This window comes from Trichosurus vulpecula, chromosome 2 (assembly GCF_011100635.1).
Source record: "Trichosurus vulpecula isolate mTriVul1 chromosome 2, mTriVul1.pri, whole genome shotgun sequence".
Taxonomy (NCBI): domain Eukaryota; kingdom Metazoa; phylum Chordata; class Mammalia; order Diprotodontia; family Phalangeridae; genus Trichosurus; species Trichosurus vulpecula.
The window spans coordinates 71,091,106-71,109,390 of NC_050574.1; the positions used below are offsets into that span (position 1 = coordinate 71,091,106).

At 42.8% G+C, this 18,285-nt stretch overlaps 1 protein-coding gene across 2 annotated transcripts in view; it reads right to left on the reverse strand.

Annotated features, from left to right (window-relative positions):
• The window catches only part of KPNA6 (karyopherin subunit alpha 6), a 56,820-nt gene extending 42,922 nt beyond the window's left edge, over nt 1–13,898 (reverse strand). Inside the window, exon 1 of one of the 2 annotated variants that reach the window (XM_036743422.1) lies at nt 13,828–13,898. In XM_036743422.1, the coding sequence (XP_036599317.1) occupies nt 13,828–13,831 (4 nt within the window). In that variant the 5' untranslated portion in view covers nt 13,832–13,898. The remainder of the gene's footprint in view (nt 1–13,827) is intronic. The other variant, XM_036743423.1, reaches the window with a different exon arrangement.
• Between the last annotated feature and the right edge of the window lie 4,387 nt (nt 13,899–18,285).

Consider the following 18,285-nt stretch of genomic DNA (forward strand, 5'->3'; position numbering starts at 1 on the left):
ATAGCTAGCATTAATATAGCATCTTCTACAGTTGAGGCGCTGTGTGAAGCTCTTTGCAAATATCATCTCACTTGATTCTCACAACAATCCTGGAAGACAGGTGCTATTATTATCCCTATTTTATAGTTGAGAAAACTGAGGCAAACAGAAGTTAAGTGACTTGCCCAAGTGACAGCTAGTATGTGTCTGATGCTGGATTTGAACTCAAGTGTTCCTAACTCCAGGCTCAGGGCTCTATGTACTAAGCCTCTTTGAGGGCAGGGGCTGTTCTCATCATCCATCTTTGTATTTAATACCTGGTGCATAGTAAGGACTTATGTAAATAATAAATGTCTGTTGATTTTCATTTAGGAACTGCCTTCTGAAAGACCTCTTGAAACAATCTATTAACTTCTCAGTGGGGAAAGCCTTCAAAGACCTCACTTAAAAACAATAAATCAATTTCCAGGTAACTTAGTAGGAGAGGATGAGAAGCTGCATCTAAGGAAATTACTTCTGCTTATAATTTGAGGGTTTATTCAGTCTATTCCTCACGCTGGACCAGTACAGATTCAATCCTTATTACTGCCTCCTCATGGAGGACAAATGCATTCTAACTATGAAGCAAGGCACCAGTCATATCAACATCACGCACCAGGTAAATTTCTAAGAAACTCACTCTAGTTACTGAATTTCCTTTGGAATGGGACAATTCATCCTTTTAGGAGTCATTATGGTGCTAAAGCAATGGCAGAATCACGTTTCATTAGAGTTAGAAGGGACCTTAGAGACCATCTAGTAAAACCTTATTTTAAAGTACTTTTGAAACATAGCTACCTAAATAGATTGGTTTCTAACAGGGATGGCTTCGACTGCGTCAATTTGCTGATTTTAGGGTCCTATCATGCCTGAATCGCAGATCTTTTTTATGATCAAAGAGATGTGGTCCTGAAATACACAAGAATCTCTGGGGATGGAAGAAATCTTACTGCTTTATCTCTTTTCTCCCCAAATGTAATTATTTCAAATGGAATGGATTCATTTCAACTGGACTGGGAGAGTTCAGTTTTCAAGTTGTCTTAACTGTAAAACTTTGCACTTCTGTATATGGAACAATCGAATCTTAGAGTTTGCAAGGTCCCTTAGATGCCACCTAGTCCAACCTTCCCTGATACAGAAATCTGTCGTCCAGACTCTGCTTGAACACTTTGAGGGATGAGGAACTATTTGGAAGTGCGGTCAGTCTTTTTGGATAGCTCAAAATCTGTTTTCCTGTAAACTTCTACATATTGGGTCCGATTCTCTTCTCTGAAACAAAGATTAAGTTTTCTACCCTGCCCATATGACAGCACTAAACTATCTGAAGGCCCCTATTGTATATCCCAAGTGTCATCTCCTTCAGGACAAATACCTCCAGCTCCTTCAATATGACATGGTTGCCAGATCCTTCAGCATCCTGGTCACCCTGCTTTGGATACATTCTAATTTGTGTAAGGCCTTCTTAAAACGGCACACAGGGGGCAAGACTCTAGATATGATTTGATTAACACACTGCTGTGACTAACACAGTAGACCCATTACTTCCCTTGACCTGAGCATTGTAAATTCTATGATTTGATGCTCTTTTAAAAAGCAGCTGAAAACTTGTAGAACTGAGTGTTATAAATTAAAAATAAAAAATAAATTTATTTATTAATTTTAAAAAAGCAGCTGAGATCTTGTTCTTTGTTTCAAATATGTGTTAACTGGTGTCATACTCTGACAAAAACACTGAAAAGTATGGTAAGGACCTCAGTCATCTCACCTTCCCTTGCCCCCACACTTCCAATATGGTTCTCAAGCCTTATGTCTCAAACGCAGACTTTTTATTCCTCATGACACCACTCTCACTTAGAGATTCCATTCCCTAACTTAGACTATTTGAGCAGCCTAACTGGTATCTATATTTGCCTCCAGTCTCTTTCATTTTCAATTCATTCTATGCTACTTTAATGCTACTCTTATTGTGACTGTGTCATTCTTCTAATGAGAAAAATTCAAAGGCTCTCTACTACCTACCAAATAAAGTATAGGGTTATTCAGGTTGGCATCCAAGGCTCTCCAAAATTTGGCCTCAGCCTACCTTTCTGGCCTTATCTGTCAATACTTCCCTTCATGCCTCCTGTGCACTGAAATGGACTACTCAGGACTCCTTTCCTAACCTTTTGGCTTAAGTTGTCTTCCCAAACTTCTGTGATATTGTTCCTGTCCCTAAATTTCCGCCTGGAGAAACAACATCCATTCTTTGAGATACAGTTAAAATGCCATCTCTTTTTTTCCAGCCAAAAGTACTTTCCTTCCCTTCTCTATTTAACTTTTACCTCTCCTAAGGCAGGCTATATCACCTTCTATCTTCCATCACAGTAGCATGCATGCCTCATTGCCCCTACTTGATGAAAACTTCTGGAGGGCAGGAATCATGCTTTTCACTCATCGCTGTATTCCCATTGTGCCTGGCACAGGACCTCCTTTCCATGAGGTAGCATAGGATCAGTGTGTTCAACTGAGCTCCTGTCAACCCACTGAAGCTTTAGCATCATTGCAGGCTGTCATCTTCCTGATGACATGGGCCTCTTTGAAAACAAAGGACAAGGCTGTCTTCTAATCCCTTTTTGGGAAATGAGGAGAGAAGAGATGATCAAAGCCCACACTACAACCATACTGGTGTTCAATAGGTTTGAAGTAGGATGTTCCAGATGCCTATGCTAAGTCTAACATTGAGATCCAAACGCTCTTGTATTTGAGAAGCTGCCCAGCCTGGCCCCTCTGTTAAGCTCCATCCAATCTATTAGGAGGTGGCAGCAGGTGTGGCAACAACAGCTCACATTTCCATAGCTCTCACTTTTTTAGACTTGGAAGTACTTTTCATACAGTTTCATTTGACTCTCCCAATAACCCTGGGAGGCAGGAGCTTATAGCTGAGGAAGCCAAAGCAGGGAAGTGACCTGCCTAGGATCACAAAGCATGTGGCGTTCAGCCTCTGCTGCTTTTCAGGAGGAGAACAAACATTAATCTGGGGTCAGAAACCCTGACTGAGTCTTGGTCCTGAAGCTTTCTCACTAGCTTTGTGATGTATAAGGCAAGTCACTCTCTGAGTTTCAGTTTCCCCACATGTAAAATGGGGAAAATCTAGATAGTTGGGCTTCTTCCCTCAGAAAGATTATTTAGAGAATGTGCAGAAGCTGCTCTGTGAATTAAGTACTATGCCAATGTTAGTATCATTCCTACCCTTCTGAAGCAGGCCCAAGTTCAGGTGAATTGTTTTCCACTGCCCTCATGACAAGACCTTCTCCAGTGAATGCCAATAAATTAATCGGGGCTTTTCCTTACACAATGAAAGTAATTTTTCAGAGTGGTGTCTAATCTAGACTGGTCCTAAACAGGAATGTCTTCTACAACTTCTTAGCAAGATTCTATTTTGAAGAACTCCGGTGATGAACAATGCATCAGAAGCTCTGGAGGCATTTCTGAACAATGATAATAATCTGGATTGTTTTCTTTATTCCAAGCTGAAAGTGGTTTCTCTGCCACTTCCATTCCATTGCTCCTAGCTTTGCCCTGTGGGGTCAAGGAGAGAAAGTCTAACTGCTTGCCCACAAATGTCTTAGATCCTTGGAGAGTCATCATCTTGCCCCTAACTCTTCTCTTTTCCAAGCTGCCTATCCTGTCTCCCACATCCAGAGCAGAGCCTTCACATATATTTTTCCCTACACCCAAATCCTGGTTACTTCAGAAGGAGAGGCAGGAAGGAAATGATATATCAAGGGTCTTGACTGCCTACAAGGGTCCCCAAGTTATTCTCTTCTGCTTGCATTTAGCTGCTGACAATTTGTGCCAAGCATAATACATATGGGTAGCATCATTTCAAGTTCACCTTAGTGCCCGCTAAAATTTCTCAAAGTTCAAAGGCCTACTATAACATTGAATTGTATCCAGTTCTGAGCGCTACATTTTAAAAAGGAGAGTGACAAGCTGGCACATGTCCAGTAGATGGAAAACATACTGAGGGGGCCAAGAGGAACTCTAAAGGAACTATATACAGGAATACCAGATCAGAGTCAGAGAGTCTGGTTTCAAAACCTGACTGACATTATCTGTGTGACCTTGGGGAAGCGGCTTTACTTTTTTGCCTCAGTTTCCTCATACATAAGGAGGTTGGATCATCAAATTTTTTTCTTTTGGGGGGGGCGGGGCAGGGCAATTGGGGTTAAGTGACTTGCCCAAGATCACACAGCTAGTGTGTCAAGTGTCTGAGGCCAGATTTGAACTCAGGTCCTCCTGACTCCAGAGCCGGTGCTCTACTCGCTGCGCCACCTAGCTGCCCCAATCATCAAATTTCTTAAGATTCATTACTAAACACAGTAATAGCCCAAAGAAGATAAGACATGGTAGCGACATGAATGCTGTGTTCAAATAATTGAGGGGCAGTCATATAAGAGGAGGATTTGACTTGCTCTGCTTGGTACCAGAGCTGATAACTAGAACCAAGGAGTGAAAGCCATAGGGAGGTAGATTTTAGCTCCAACATGAAAAATTTCCCAACAGCTAGAACTGCCCCAAATTGAAAAAGGCTGCTTTAGAGGTGAAGTTCCTCATCCTGGAAATCCCTTTCCATTCCTAAGTTCAGGATTACTGATTCTATAACTACCAGTAAGGTGGTTCACTGAGCTGACTGATGTTCTCCCCACTTAGAGGCAATACTGTTTGGGAAAAGCAGGGTCAGTAAGATGACTGAAGGGGCAGACACTAAAAGCTATCTGTCAATTCAAAATGAAAGCAAACCAACAATAATCTATCTGCTTCTAGGAGAGAGAAAAGATGAGATAAATCAGGCTAGTGGAGGCAAGCAGGCCATATTAATATAGTTCAGGGAAAGACTTTCCCTAAGAAATTTTGAGAGAACACACTGATCTTGAATAAGTGACTTCCCTCTCTGGGCCTCAATTTCTTCATCTATGAAACAAGGGAGGTGGATCTTTAAGGTCTCTCCTAGCTCTAAATCGTATGAATGAGAGGTAATAAAATCTACTTTGGGGAGAGGAAGGGAGGAAGAAAACAAGGTGATTAATTTAGAGAGATCTAGATCATGTCAGAATATTTGCTCCTATAGCCTTTTGAAAATGTCTTTTTCAGCTTCTAGAATCCTGATCCAGTCTGTCTAGAACTATTATAAAGGAGAAAGCAGTGAGAAACAGGTCTGACAGCATGAAGCACCCAGAATGTTATCTGTAAACTAGTCAACACTGCCAATCCCTAAAAACAATGAGAATCACTACTCTGCCCAGATAACTGGGTCAGTCCACAATAGAGGCTACTACACATTCTGGCTTTGTCATCACAGGGCTTACTGCAATGATTAGGAAATGATGATTTGATGGACAACTGTTTAAAATTAAGAGGTTACTTGTGAACAATATTTATAGATAACTTTTCCACAACTTTTCTCTTGTTCATCCGATGTAAGAATTATAGATAGAAACAGATAATCACTTCCCCCCTAATTTTATCCCTTGCTGAATTAGCAGAAGACACTTTAGCTTCCTAGTCATATTGGTTGGTATCCTACAAAGGTCAAGTCAACAAGCATTTATTGAGCACCTACCTATTATGTGCCTGGCACCATGCTAAGCAGTGGCACTATAAAGATAAACAAAACAGTCCTTGCTCTCCAGGAAGACAACATACAAACAATTATACACAAATAAGATCCTGACAGGATACACTGGAGACAATCTTGGAGGGAATGCACTAGCACTAAGACAGATCAGGAAAGGCTTCTTGCAAAAGGCAACATGGTGTAGTAGCAAGGAGCACTACGGGATCTGGTCTTGGGGACCTGGAATGTGTGTAACCTCTGTGTGACCTGAGGCAAGTCACTTAATGTCTATGGGCCTCAGGGACCTCAAAAGTAATATTGGTAGGTGCACCAGACAGTGATCACTCTTTCAGGGGGTCTGAGAGGTCAAAACTATTTTTATAATAATAATAAAACATTTTTATTTCTAATATGACAAGAAAAGATAGACATAAGCAACATAAACAAAAGTCTTTGGGAGATCCTCAGATCAAAAGCTTTGAAAACTACTATACTTGTTGTTCAGTTATGTCTAACTCTTTGTGACCCCATAGACATACTGTCCACAGAGTTTTCTTGGGAAGGATACTGAAGTGCTTTGCCATTTCCTTCTCCAGTGGATTAAAGCAAACAGGGGTTAAATGACTTGCCCAGGGTCATACAGTACTAAGCATCTGAGGCCAAATCTGAACTCAGGTTCAAACTCCCAACTCCAGGCCCAGTGCTCTATCCACAGAGCCATAGGCAGCTATACTAGATAATGTCTGGGGTCTCTTCTAGCTCTAAGTTCTGATTACACAGCTACAGGGAGCCCTGTGGAATCAGTCCTGAAGACTGCCTTAGCAAAGATCACCACAGGCCCCAAAAGGCAGAGGCTAACCTGGAATTCTAGCTATTCAATAAGCATGAACCAGGGAAACACCAACCTAGGATTCTTTTCTTAGATGCTACTGAAGATAAGACTAATTCCCACTAAACTTAGCATCAAATAAACATCAAGGCCTCCAATGCCTTGCTACAATATGGAGGTGACTCTATGAAGGCCATTCAGTTGGAGTGTACTGTCTTGGTAAAGACCTGCCTACTTAAGTAGAGAGAGGCTCGGGTGATTTTTTTCCTGTGGTAATATACATTCTTTATAAGTTCCTGAGACATAAATGATGGGAGTGGTGGGAGGGGTTTACAAAGTATCTATACCAATGATATCATGGAGCTAAAGTTTGTGGATGCACATATATGAAAATAGCATTTTCACTATTTTTGGTATCTAATCTGGCACCTCTAATTTCAAACCCACAAAAACATGATCCAAATGAAGCAATTTAACAGGATCATAGGATTTAAAGCTTGGAGCATTTATAGAAATCATCTAATCCAATCACCTTGTTTTAATGAGGAATCTATGGCCTAAAGACATTAAATGACGTTTCTAAAGTCACACAGCTAGTCAGCAGCGGAACTAAGGATTAGAACCATATAAATTCCTAATGATGCATTTGGTTCTGGACACTGAGTCTGAACTGCCAGCAGAGCATCTAAGTGAGGCAACCCAGCTAACTCTTAGCAGCTAGAGATCTGTCAGCTATTATTCTCCATAGACACTAGGTGGAGTTAAAAAGGAGCTGTGGCCAGAGGTATGGCCTAAATGGCCTTCAATAATCCTAGAATCATAGACCTTTGGTTCAACAGCCCCAGACAGTACTTTCTCTGCTCATGATAGTCAACAAAAACAGAGCTCAGGTGCTAGGGGTGATGAGGGCAATGAGATCACTGTATAAAGGACAGTCAAGTCTGGTAAAGCTTAGCTTTAGAGGATAGTACAGAGTTTGGATTGAAGACAGGGCTTAAGTAAAAAAAAAAATTACAGCTGACAAAGAGAAGAAAAACTTCCTTTTTCCTAAGAGCCTGGTGCTCAATACAACCAAAGCGGAGAACACAACACAGATAATCAACAGTTTGAGGGCCTGAGTTTTGAGCCTAACAAAAAATGTTGTCTTTAAAGTAAGCTACCTAAAAAGATCATGAAGGTGGACACTATTCATTCCTAATTAGTGATGCTGTCTTGCCTCTAAAGGAAAAACTGTTGAAAAAAGGAAGGAGGGAGAATTACCATTTGATTCAGCTTGCCCCACTAAACTAGAACCTGCCTCTAGGACATTGGTATCAATCTGTTGCCCCATAAAATAAATGCTCTACAAGTGTGTACACAATCCCATTCTCTGGATCTGGGTGACTGTTGAGACAGAGATTTGGACAAGTTGGAAAAACAGGTCAAATATACCATAATGAAATGAGGGATAATTTAATGTGTTTTACTTAGGATAAAAAATAACAGCTGCACAAGTACAGATAGGAGAGAGGTACCTAAGTGGTTGACATGAAAACATGGGGAGTGGTGTCTCAGTGGCCGAAAGCTCGATAAACAGCATGACACGGCAACCAAAAAGTGAATTTACTCATATGCTACATTAAGGGATGCAGAGTGTACTAAACAGAGTAACATTGTCTTCTGCTAGTATAGACAGGACCTGGAGTACTATATTCCATTTTGGAGGCACATTTTAAGGATATTGTCAAGTCAGAAGACATCAACAAGTCCAGAGGAGCCCAAGACAGGAAGAGGTCATACAAGGACTGGTTTAAGTAACTGAAAATGTTTAGCCTGCAGCTGAAAAATTGGGAAGGGAGTGTGGGGCAGGGAAAGATGATAGCTGTTTGCAAATGTGGAAGGATTGTATTTGTTCTCTTTTTGGTCCCAGGAGGAAAAAAGTAGGGATAACTGGTAGAAATACAGAAAGGTAATTTCAGAACAACAGAAGTAAAATTTTCCTAACAATTAGAAGTGATTAAAAGTCAAATAGGCTGCACAGGAAGGATAGTTGTCTACTTATTGGGACTGTTATAGAAGGAATTCTTATTCAGGTAGGGGTTGGACTAAAGGGCCTCTAAGGTCCCTTCCAAGTAGGAGTCTATGATTCTATATTTCCTTCTGAGCTGTCACCTCCAATGACAACATAACTCCAAGAAGTATGCGTAACACATCCAGTTCTAGATATTTAACTGACAATACGTATAGCTGCAATTTTTTCTGGACTACATGGGGGTTGTCTCACCCTAGACCTTCTTTTCGGGTGTGGGGCCTACTTGCTAAAGAACATCTTTCAGCCATGGAGCCCTCCTACTCTGACTGGGAAGAGGTCCAGGTTGACCAACCTTTATTGTCCTCTGGGCTCTCTCTGCTTTGACTTTCTGGACTTATCTCCACATCCCTTCTCTCCTTTCAGCTCCTCTTTGTAAGTATTTCCCCCCCCCCCCCAAATGTAAATCCAATATGTCCAAATGGCAGCTTAAACTAACATGTCCAAAACTGAACTCATTAGCTTTCCTCCCAAATTTCCCTATTACTGTTGGGGGAATCTTCTCATTCCCCCAGGCTCAAACCTAGGTGTCATCCTTGACTCCTCACTATTTCTCACCCCTCATATCCAATCTGTTGCAAAGGCCTGTAAATTTCACCTCTGTTCCTATATGTGCCCCCTTCTCGGTGAAAGAGTCTCAAGATTCTCCCCTTCCAGTCTATCCTCCACTTAGCTGCCAAAGTGATATTTCTGCCACCACCTCATGCCCGCACTACTGTAATATGTTGCTGGCTGATCAGCCTGCCTCAGGTCTCCACACCACTCCAGGCCATTCTCTCTCTATTCAGCTTCCAAAGTATTTTTCCTAAAGTGCAGGCCCAACCATGTTACCCTCTTACTCAGTAAAATCCAGTGATTCTCTAACACCTCCAAAATTCTGTTTGCTGTTCAAAGCCCTTCATAACCTAGTTCCCCAGCCCTGACCTTTCCAGTATTCTTACATCTTACATGCCTCTACATACTCTGATGCAATGACACGGCTTTCTAGTGGCTTCTCAAATAAGCCAATCCATCTCTCAGCTCCAAGCATTTTTTCTGTTCCTGGTGCCTGGCATGGTCTCCCCCCTCATCTCCACTTTCTGGCTGCCCTGGCTTCCTTCAAGTCTCAGGTTAAATTCTATCTTCTACAAGAAACCCTTTCCCAGTCTTACTTCTGGTGCCTTCTCTCTGTCAATTATTTCCTATTTATTCTGTCTATAGCTTGTTTGTCTGTAGTTTCTGCATGTTGTCTCCACTAGACTGTGAACTCTTCAAGGGCAGGAACCATCTTTTGACTTTTTTTTTGTATCCCTAGCCCCTTAGCATAGTGCCTGGCACATATGTACGTAAGCGCTTAATAAATGCTTACTGACTGACTGATTGATTGATATCCAATCAATTGTCAAGTCTGTCTATTCCACCTTCTTGAAAACATTTCTTAGGATAGCTGGGGTGCAGTAAGTAGAGCACCGGCCCCGGAGTCAGGAGAACCTGAGTTCAAATCCAGCCTCAGACACCTGATACACTTACTAGCTGTATGACCTTGGGCAAGTCACTTAACCCCAAATGCCCTGCCTTCCCCCCTCCAAAAAAAAAAGAATATAAAAACATTTCTCATACATGCCTCCTTCTTTCCCTCTGATACTGCCACCACCCCAGTGAAAGCCCTCATCTCCTCTCACCTGGGCTATTACAATAGCCTGCTGGTTGGTCTCCCTGAGAGTCTCAAGATTCTCCCCTTCCACTTCCACTCCATCTTCCACTCAGCTGCCAAAGTGATATTTCTAAAGATCAAGCATGACCATTTTTGTTGTTCTTTAGTCATTTCAGCTGTGTCCAACCCTTCGTGACCCCATCTGAGATTTTTTTTGGCAAAGACACTGGAATGGTTTGTTATTTCCCTCCACAGCTCATTTTACAGATGATGAAACTGAGGCAAACAGGATTAAGTGACTTAACCAGGATCACATAGCTAGTCAGTGTTTTCGGCTGGACTGGAACTTTGGTACATGAGTCTTCCTGACCATATCACCTCCCCACCCCCATTCAATCAATTCTAATAACTCCATATTGCCTCTAGATATGAGATCTTCTATTTGGCTTTAAAGCCCCTCATAAACTGGCCTGTTCCTACCTTTCTATTCTTCTTACACCTTACTACTTCTTTCATGTACTCTGCAATCCATAGACACTGGTTTCCTTGCTATTCCTTGAGCACTAAGAGCCCTCCATCTCCCTACTCTGAGCATCAAAGTGTTTTCATCACTGGCTGTCCCCCATGTCGGCATGTTCTCCTTCATTTCCACCTCCTAACTTACCTGGCCTCCTTCAAGTCTTAGCTAAAGTTCTACCTTCTGCAAGAAGCCTTACCTGGTCCTTCTTAATCTTAATGCCTCTCTTCTAGGATTATTCTCAATTTATCCTGTCTATGTCTAACTGTACCTAGTTGTCTGCATGTTGTCTCCCCCATAGACCAAGTTCCTTGCGGGCAGGAAACTGTCTTTTGCCTTCCTTTGTATCCCGAGCATTTAGCACAGCTACAAGAACACACAAGCTGCCTAATTAAATGCTAGCTGATTTACTGATTGAAATGGAACCATTTAATCAACACACTTGTACACACATGGCACTATGCTACCAACCTTAAACCTGCCTCTTGAGCGGTGACATACTTGTCCTGCAGATGGCTGGGGAAGCCACCTTTCCTGTCTTTGCAGCCCTTCACAAGCTGGTCCCTGTCTACTTTTTCTGTCTTCTGATGCTTTAATTCACCCCCATCCCAACAATGCATATATGCTCCAGCTATCTTGGCCCACTTGCTGAATATGTTTTTGCCCTTCTCTGCATATGGGGCTTATGCAGTGCCTGGCACATGGTAAGTGCCTAACAAATGCTAGCTGACTGACTAGATGGGCAAGAGGAGCCCAAGGACACCTGTCAGTTAAAAGAACCAAGATATCCCCTCCACTCTCAAGGCAAAGTAAATACTTTCTGATCCAATTTGATCTCTGCTTAACTTCTGCAAGATTTTAATCCAAAACGATTGTACCAACAAAGGGCAGGGGTGGAACATTTCAATTCTGCCTACTAGTGAAGCATCTTTACAACCTGTTGTGCCTTCATTGGATTAGTTCTTCCCCAGTTCAGTTCCACATTTCCAAAGGCTCCATCTGCTTATTCAGAGTATACTGGTGCAAGAAGACAGATAAAAAGTGTAACACAGAATCAGTCATCTACCTGGACCCATTCACAAAAGGAAGGCCAAACAGCAAATTTTAATCTGTCCCCCACATGCTTGAGAAGAGACATCATGTCCCCCAAAACTTCTCTCCTTATTTCTTAATCTTTCCTAAATATGCCCTATTTCTTAACCTTTCTTCATAGGCAATGAAGCTGGCGGTATAGTGTGTAGAATACTGACCCTGAAGTCAGGAAGAACTGAAGCCAAATCCAGCCTCAGACACTTACTAGCTGTGTGACCCTGGGCAAGTCACCTAACTCTGCCTCAGTTTTCTCAACTGTAAATGTGTGCTAACAGTATCATCTCCCTACAGAGCTGTGATACACTTAATACATGTATTTTTCCTTATTTCCTTAGCTGACTTGTCTTCTTCTGAACATTTTTCAATTTATCAATATCCTTCTTAAATAGCAGTGTCCAAAACTAAATAAATATTGCACACATAAGGTCTGATGAGGGCAGAGGGCAGTATGTTTATAGCCTCCCTATTCTCAAAGGCTATTCCTCCCTTAATAAAGTCAGGGGAAGGGATTAACTTTTTTGGCTGACACATGACATTACTGACTTGTATTGAAACTGCAGGCCACTAAAACCCCCAGATCCTTTTCGGAATGAATTACATCTGTCTACCCATGTCTTCCCACCTTACATTTGGACTAAGAACACTAACAAGTTTTTTCTTCAGGTTGTGAAACATAAAGTGTGAGTCAAGAGTTCTGCTTTAAAGTCCCAGCTATCACTAATGCTGTGTGACCCCGAGTTAGTCTCTTCAACTCACTAGATTCTCCTTACCTGTAAGGTTCAAACTCAAACAAGCACTTAAAATTCCTGTTATGTACAAGGTACTGTGGTTTGACCCCAGAAGAGGAGTTCACCTAGGTGGTACAGGGAGTATAAGAGCTGGGGTCCATCTCTTGGTTAAATTACTCAGGAACCCCCAGCTACAGCTCCCCTAGCCCAGCAAAAACATCACACTTCAGCTGGTGGGCCTGAACACATCTAATGGCTAGGTGTCTAGGGTAGGTGATCCTTGGCAAGTCATTTAGCTTTTCTGTGCCTCAGTTTCCTCATCTATAAAATGTGGATTAAAAAACCCAAGCAGCATACAAAAATACATATTATGTGCACACATGTGTATACATCATGTGTATGCATACCATATGTATATAATATGTGTGTGTGTGTATATATATACATACACATATATATATAGTTACAGACACATATATTACACACACACACACACATCATCATCGTCATCTTTTACCCTCACAACTCTGGGGGGCGGGTGCTATTACTGTCTCCATTTTACGGTGAGGCTGCTAGAGGCTAAGCGCCTCTCCGAGGGTCACACAGGGGGGGGTCAAGTACCTGAGGCTGCAGGTCGAGAGCTCCATCCACTACAGACACCTATGGACAGCACCAACCCCACAAGGTTTTTTGTTGTTGTCGTTTTTTGGGGGAAGACGTTTCAAACGAGTTAACTACACAAAAGTGCTTGGCAACCTTAAATCGCTCTACAAACGCTTAGTAGTAGTAGCAGCAGCAGCAGCAGTAGTAACAGTAGTATAAGCGGGGCGGGTGGGGGAGGGGGAGAGCCACAGGTCTCCCAGAGGACGGGGATGCGAGGGGAAGGAGCATTTATGAAGTGCTGACGGTGTGTCCGGCACGGGGCTAGGCGCTTGACCGGGCTCCTCTCGTGTGACCCTAACGCACTAAGAAGGGCCAGGAGGGTCCGGGCCGGACACCCGGAGCTGCCTCAAGGGGAGGGTCCCGGGCGGGGAGGAGTGGGAGGCTGAAGGTGGAAAGGCACCCACTCCCCCACGCCGGAAGGGGCTGCGAGCCCCCTCTGTCAGTGCTCAGGGAGGCGTCCCCGGCCCCCTCAGGGGAAGCAAAGAGACCGAGGCAGAGAAGGAAGGGGCGTCTGCCCCGGCCCCGGCTCAACCCCCGGCTCCGCTCCAGAGCCCGCGGCGCGGCCTGCGGCCCGGCCTCTCCTCACACGGCGGCTGGCCCAGGCCGCCAGAGTCGCGCCTCCAGCCCGACTGGGGAGTGGCCTCTCAGCTCCCCCGACCTCCTCGGCCCCCGCGCGCACTCACCCATCCCGGCGCAGCTCCGCTCCCTCAGGACACCTCGGCGGCTCTGGCGGCGGCTCCAGCGGACAATATGGCGGCGCGGCGCGACGGCAGGCCCAAGTGGACAAACTTCCTCAGCCTCGGTCCGGCGCTGGAACGCGCTCCGAACTCAGCGAGTTAAGTTACGTAGCGAGGACGTGCTTAAAGGGGCCGCGTCCTGCAGGGAGGAGGAGAGCGGAGCACGATTGGGGGGAAAAAAAAGACAAGGATAGTTTGCTTCTCATGTTTCTTTCTGGTCTAGCACAAAGACCGTAGTGTTTAGAGCTAGAAGTCCAGCCCCCTGAGAATAAGAGGGGCCTCAAATCATGCTTTACCAGAGTTGGGATTTGAAGCCCTTGCTCTTATTCCGGATCCTTAGGGATCATCTAGTCAAGCTACTTACCACCTGTGTGACCCTGGGCGAATCGCTTCACCCAGTCTGCCTCAGTTTCCTCATCTATAAAAGGAGCTGAAGAAGGAAATGGCAAACCACCGCAGTATCTCTGCCAAGAAAATCCCAAATGGGGTCAGGGAGAGTCAGACACCACTGAAAGATGGAACAAAATGAACAAGCCATTCAAAAAGCATCGGGAGGATTCGAACTCCTGATCCAACCAGTCAGTCAACAGTCTACAAGTATTTACTGTTTTACTGTGTGCCGGCACTTAGCACTGGCCTGTATTAGGCAATTAATAAATGCTAGTCGTTTGATGAATTGCTGGGAGCTCTTAACACTCTATTACACTAGCCTATATTTCTCCCACCACAATCTTGTTCTACAGGAAGCCTTCCCTAATCCTTTTTAATTCCAGTGCTTTCCCTCAGTTAATTATCTCCTTTTTTAATCGTTTATAGAAGTTGGCAGGTGGCTCAGTGGTTAGAGGACTGAACTCAGAGTCAGGAAGACCTGAGTTCAAATCCAGCCTCAGATACTTCCTAGCTGTGTGACCCTGGGCAAATCACTTAACCTTGATAGCCTGACAGAAAGGATCCACTATGGATTGTAAGCTCCTTGAGGTCTTTGTACCACTTTCAGGGCCATTTCCAATTATTCTGATCTGTATCTCAACACTGGACCCAGAGATGGCTCTGGAGGAGAAAGGGAAGCTGGTGACCTTGCACAGCCTTCCCTCACTTAAATCCAATTCACTTGCAAGTCATGGCATCATCTTCCTGCTGTCATGGTCCTCTTTGAGAACCAAGGACAAACAACAATCCCCAGCTCTTAGCACAGTGCCAGGCCCTGTACGTGCTCAAACAAACATTTATTGATGATTGCTTCCACACTCCTATCTTTCATTCTCATTTTTCCCCTTGCACCTCCCCAACTCCTTATCTCACCCCCCTCTTGCCTTAACCTCCTTTTTCCAGTCAAAAATAATTTATTCAGTTAATGAACCCAGTGACCCGGCCTCAAATGCTCCCATTATCTGGTGGGGGATGATCTGAGAAGGGTAAGGGTAAGATGAGGAGGGTTCTTTTCCTTCTCGTTCCCCAAGTAATGAAGAGTGGTTAAGTTTTAACATAGTTTAGAAAAATAACTGTTTACTCACCAGGACACAGGAATTGAAAAGTCTTTCTTTCAAGCCTCCTTCCCAGTGGCCCAGAGGAGACAATTGTAACACTCACTCACCAGCTTTGGCACTTAGTTTGAGCCTCAAATGCTGCCTTCAAGTTGAGCTGAACAGGAGTGTGACCTAGAGGTACCAGTTTGAACTGCAGAGATTAATAAATAACAAATGTTGATTCGAACTAAAAGATGGTGTTCAACCCTAAATCCTTTTTTATTCTTTTTCCAGCTCATATTGAAGATTATTTTCTCTCAGACCATAATTTTTCTTTCAAATATGGTGCTGAAAAATATTTCCTAATTTTTATAGAAAACTAATTTTAGTTCTTGAGGATGCTTATTAACCTCCTCACTGTCCCCACCCCCAACACTCCCATAATTCATAAGTAAAATGAATGGAAGAAACATAGTTTAATATGCAGAAAAGAGTAAATCCTAGGGTTTTGGATTTGGGATATTAGAGATCATTAGACCATTAGAGACTGGCTTTATGATTTTCCAAATTGAGAAACGGAGGCATAGAGAATGGAAGGGAGGTTTCAGGTCACACAGAGAGTTCTGTGCAAGTTAATGGGGGCACAGTGTATGAATATAAAATATCATGTTTTTATACTTTACCTTTTAATTTGCAGCATGTCCCCCTTTCACTGCAATTCCTTGTTTTACATGATTTAGCGCTGAGCTCACAAGATATTGACACATTAATTCATCATGAAACCAAACTTTTATCCCATTAGATAGGGACCATACCAGTGGTGAGATCCAAATGAATTAACAACTAGTTCTCCACAGAACTGAGCTGAGGCACTGATCCCACTGCTGATGTGGTGGGTGCAGGCCCCACCTCTGGTAACAACCTGTTTGCTGAACTCAACCTAAAATTAGGTACCAGTTCTACCCAACTGGTGTGAACTGGCTGGACCATACCTTTGACAAATAGTTCATTTTTCCAAGTCTCTCCTTGATTATAGCCCATTCCTTTCTAACTAGGTGTAAGGCAGGTTAGCTCCCAGGCCACCGAAGTAGGTTTATTTCCATCTCTTCCATCAATATTTTAACTTTTCATGATGTGTGACATGGTGTACGGCTGTATTGTAGTATTTTCTCTCCATTTTGAAATTTCTGCACTTCCAGAATAATCCTGCTTTTCATTATGTCAATATATTTATTAGAGTTCATGATTTCCTGAATCCGGACAAGCCTTTCAAGTCCCATTGGAAGTGAAAAGGAAAAATCTCCCATTTTTCAAAAGAATGTTTTAAGACTTCTGATGAAAATGCCCAGATCTAACAGGCTCTTCTGGACTTCTGATAACAGTTTTGCTATAGCTCTGAAGGAAAAAGTGTGCTTCGTCAACAAAAATGATCTTTTTTTCAATATTGAATACTCCCATCTTTGTATTATCTTGTCTATACCACCATTTCCCCCTTTCATAGCAACAGTGAGCCCCTTTTAAAAAATGGGTCTTGTAACAACGTTACTAGCAGCTGCTATGGGGGCGTAAGGCCAATAACACCAGCACACAGGAGGGCTGCTAGCACAATTCTTTGATCTGCTTTTCTAAGGAAAGTAACTTTAAGGGGTTTACAATCTCACTTTAATTAAACATACTTTATCATTCACTTAGTTCAGGGGAAAAAGTCAGTACCCTGAACTTCAGAGAAAACACAAACAGAAATTACAAGCAGAAATTATGATCAGAGCAAAATAAACACAAATCAACAGACAGGCTTCTAGCTGTCTGACGAAGACATTACATACATAATTACCAGAGAGAGAAGCACCAACATCTGCGTTTTCAAAGCCGAGGGAGGGGGTGCTCCAATGGCTACCCAGAGTTTTGTCTGGCCAAATCACATGGACACTCTTCCCATGAGTAAGCCCCCAAAGCAAAATGCCAACCTCAGAGCATATATACCCTGTTTAGGGCCCTGGGGCTTAGCACCTACTTAGCAAAAGGGTATAGGCCTCAGGCTTAGCATCTACTTAGCAAAAGGGTATGGGAAAGATCTTTAATCACTAGCACCACATATATTATTATATTACATTATATATTATATTATATATTATTTCCAATCAATGACTCTTGATTCAAACAAAGGCAAAATTCAAAGGCACTTGATTGCCTTAGTGCTGAGAAGCACTCCAAAACAAAAAGACAACAAAAGTCCCACTTTACTTTCCATTACAGGTTTTCTCAGTGTTTCAAAGGTTTTTGCCTGTTTTCTGAATATTAATTAGGAAATTTTACAGCAATAATTTGTCACTTCTTGGTGATTTTTTTTCCCCCAGCAGCACTTCGTTCTGTGCTTTGGTGTAATTGATCCTGAATTTCCTTGTGGGATTTGAATAATTCTTGAATGACACCAACAACCACTGGGATATTGCTAACAGTCACTGATGTGTGCTCTTTGAGACCTTTGCACATTTCCTTGGAGTGACAGTCATTTTTCAAAACAGAATGTGAAACAAATGAAACATGCGTATGGCACAGAACTCAGAACTCAATTGACAGAGAACTAAGTAAAGGTGGAGGAAATCAGCTGGATCTAGTTTTGTTTGGCCAAGATTAGAGGTTCCAATTCAGCCTAATGGCCATTGAAGTACACTCTTTATAGAAAATAACTATTGCTGTCACAAGAAAAACCATATGAAAATTGCTTGCTCCACGTAATAACCATGCCACTGTAATTGGCAGATTCTTACCCAAGCTACACCATTATAATAACCAAATCAATCACTGCTATTGCAGGATACTCCAATCAACTGCCCTATGGCTGGCTGCACTCACCATCCACGTAATTTTTCAAACCAAACTAGCCCTCCCTGGCTACCACTCCATTCTACTTATCTCCCCCCATTAAAACATAATG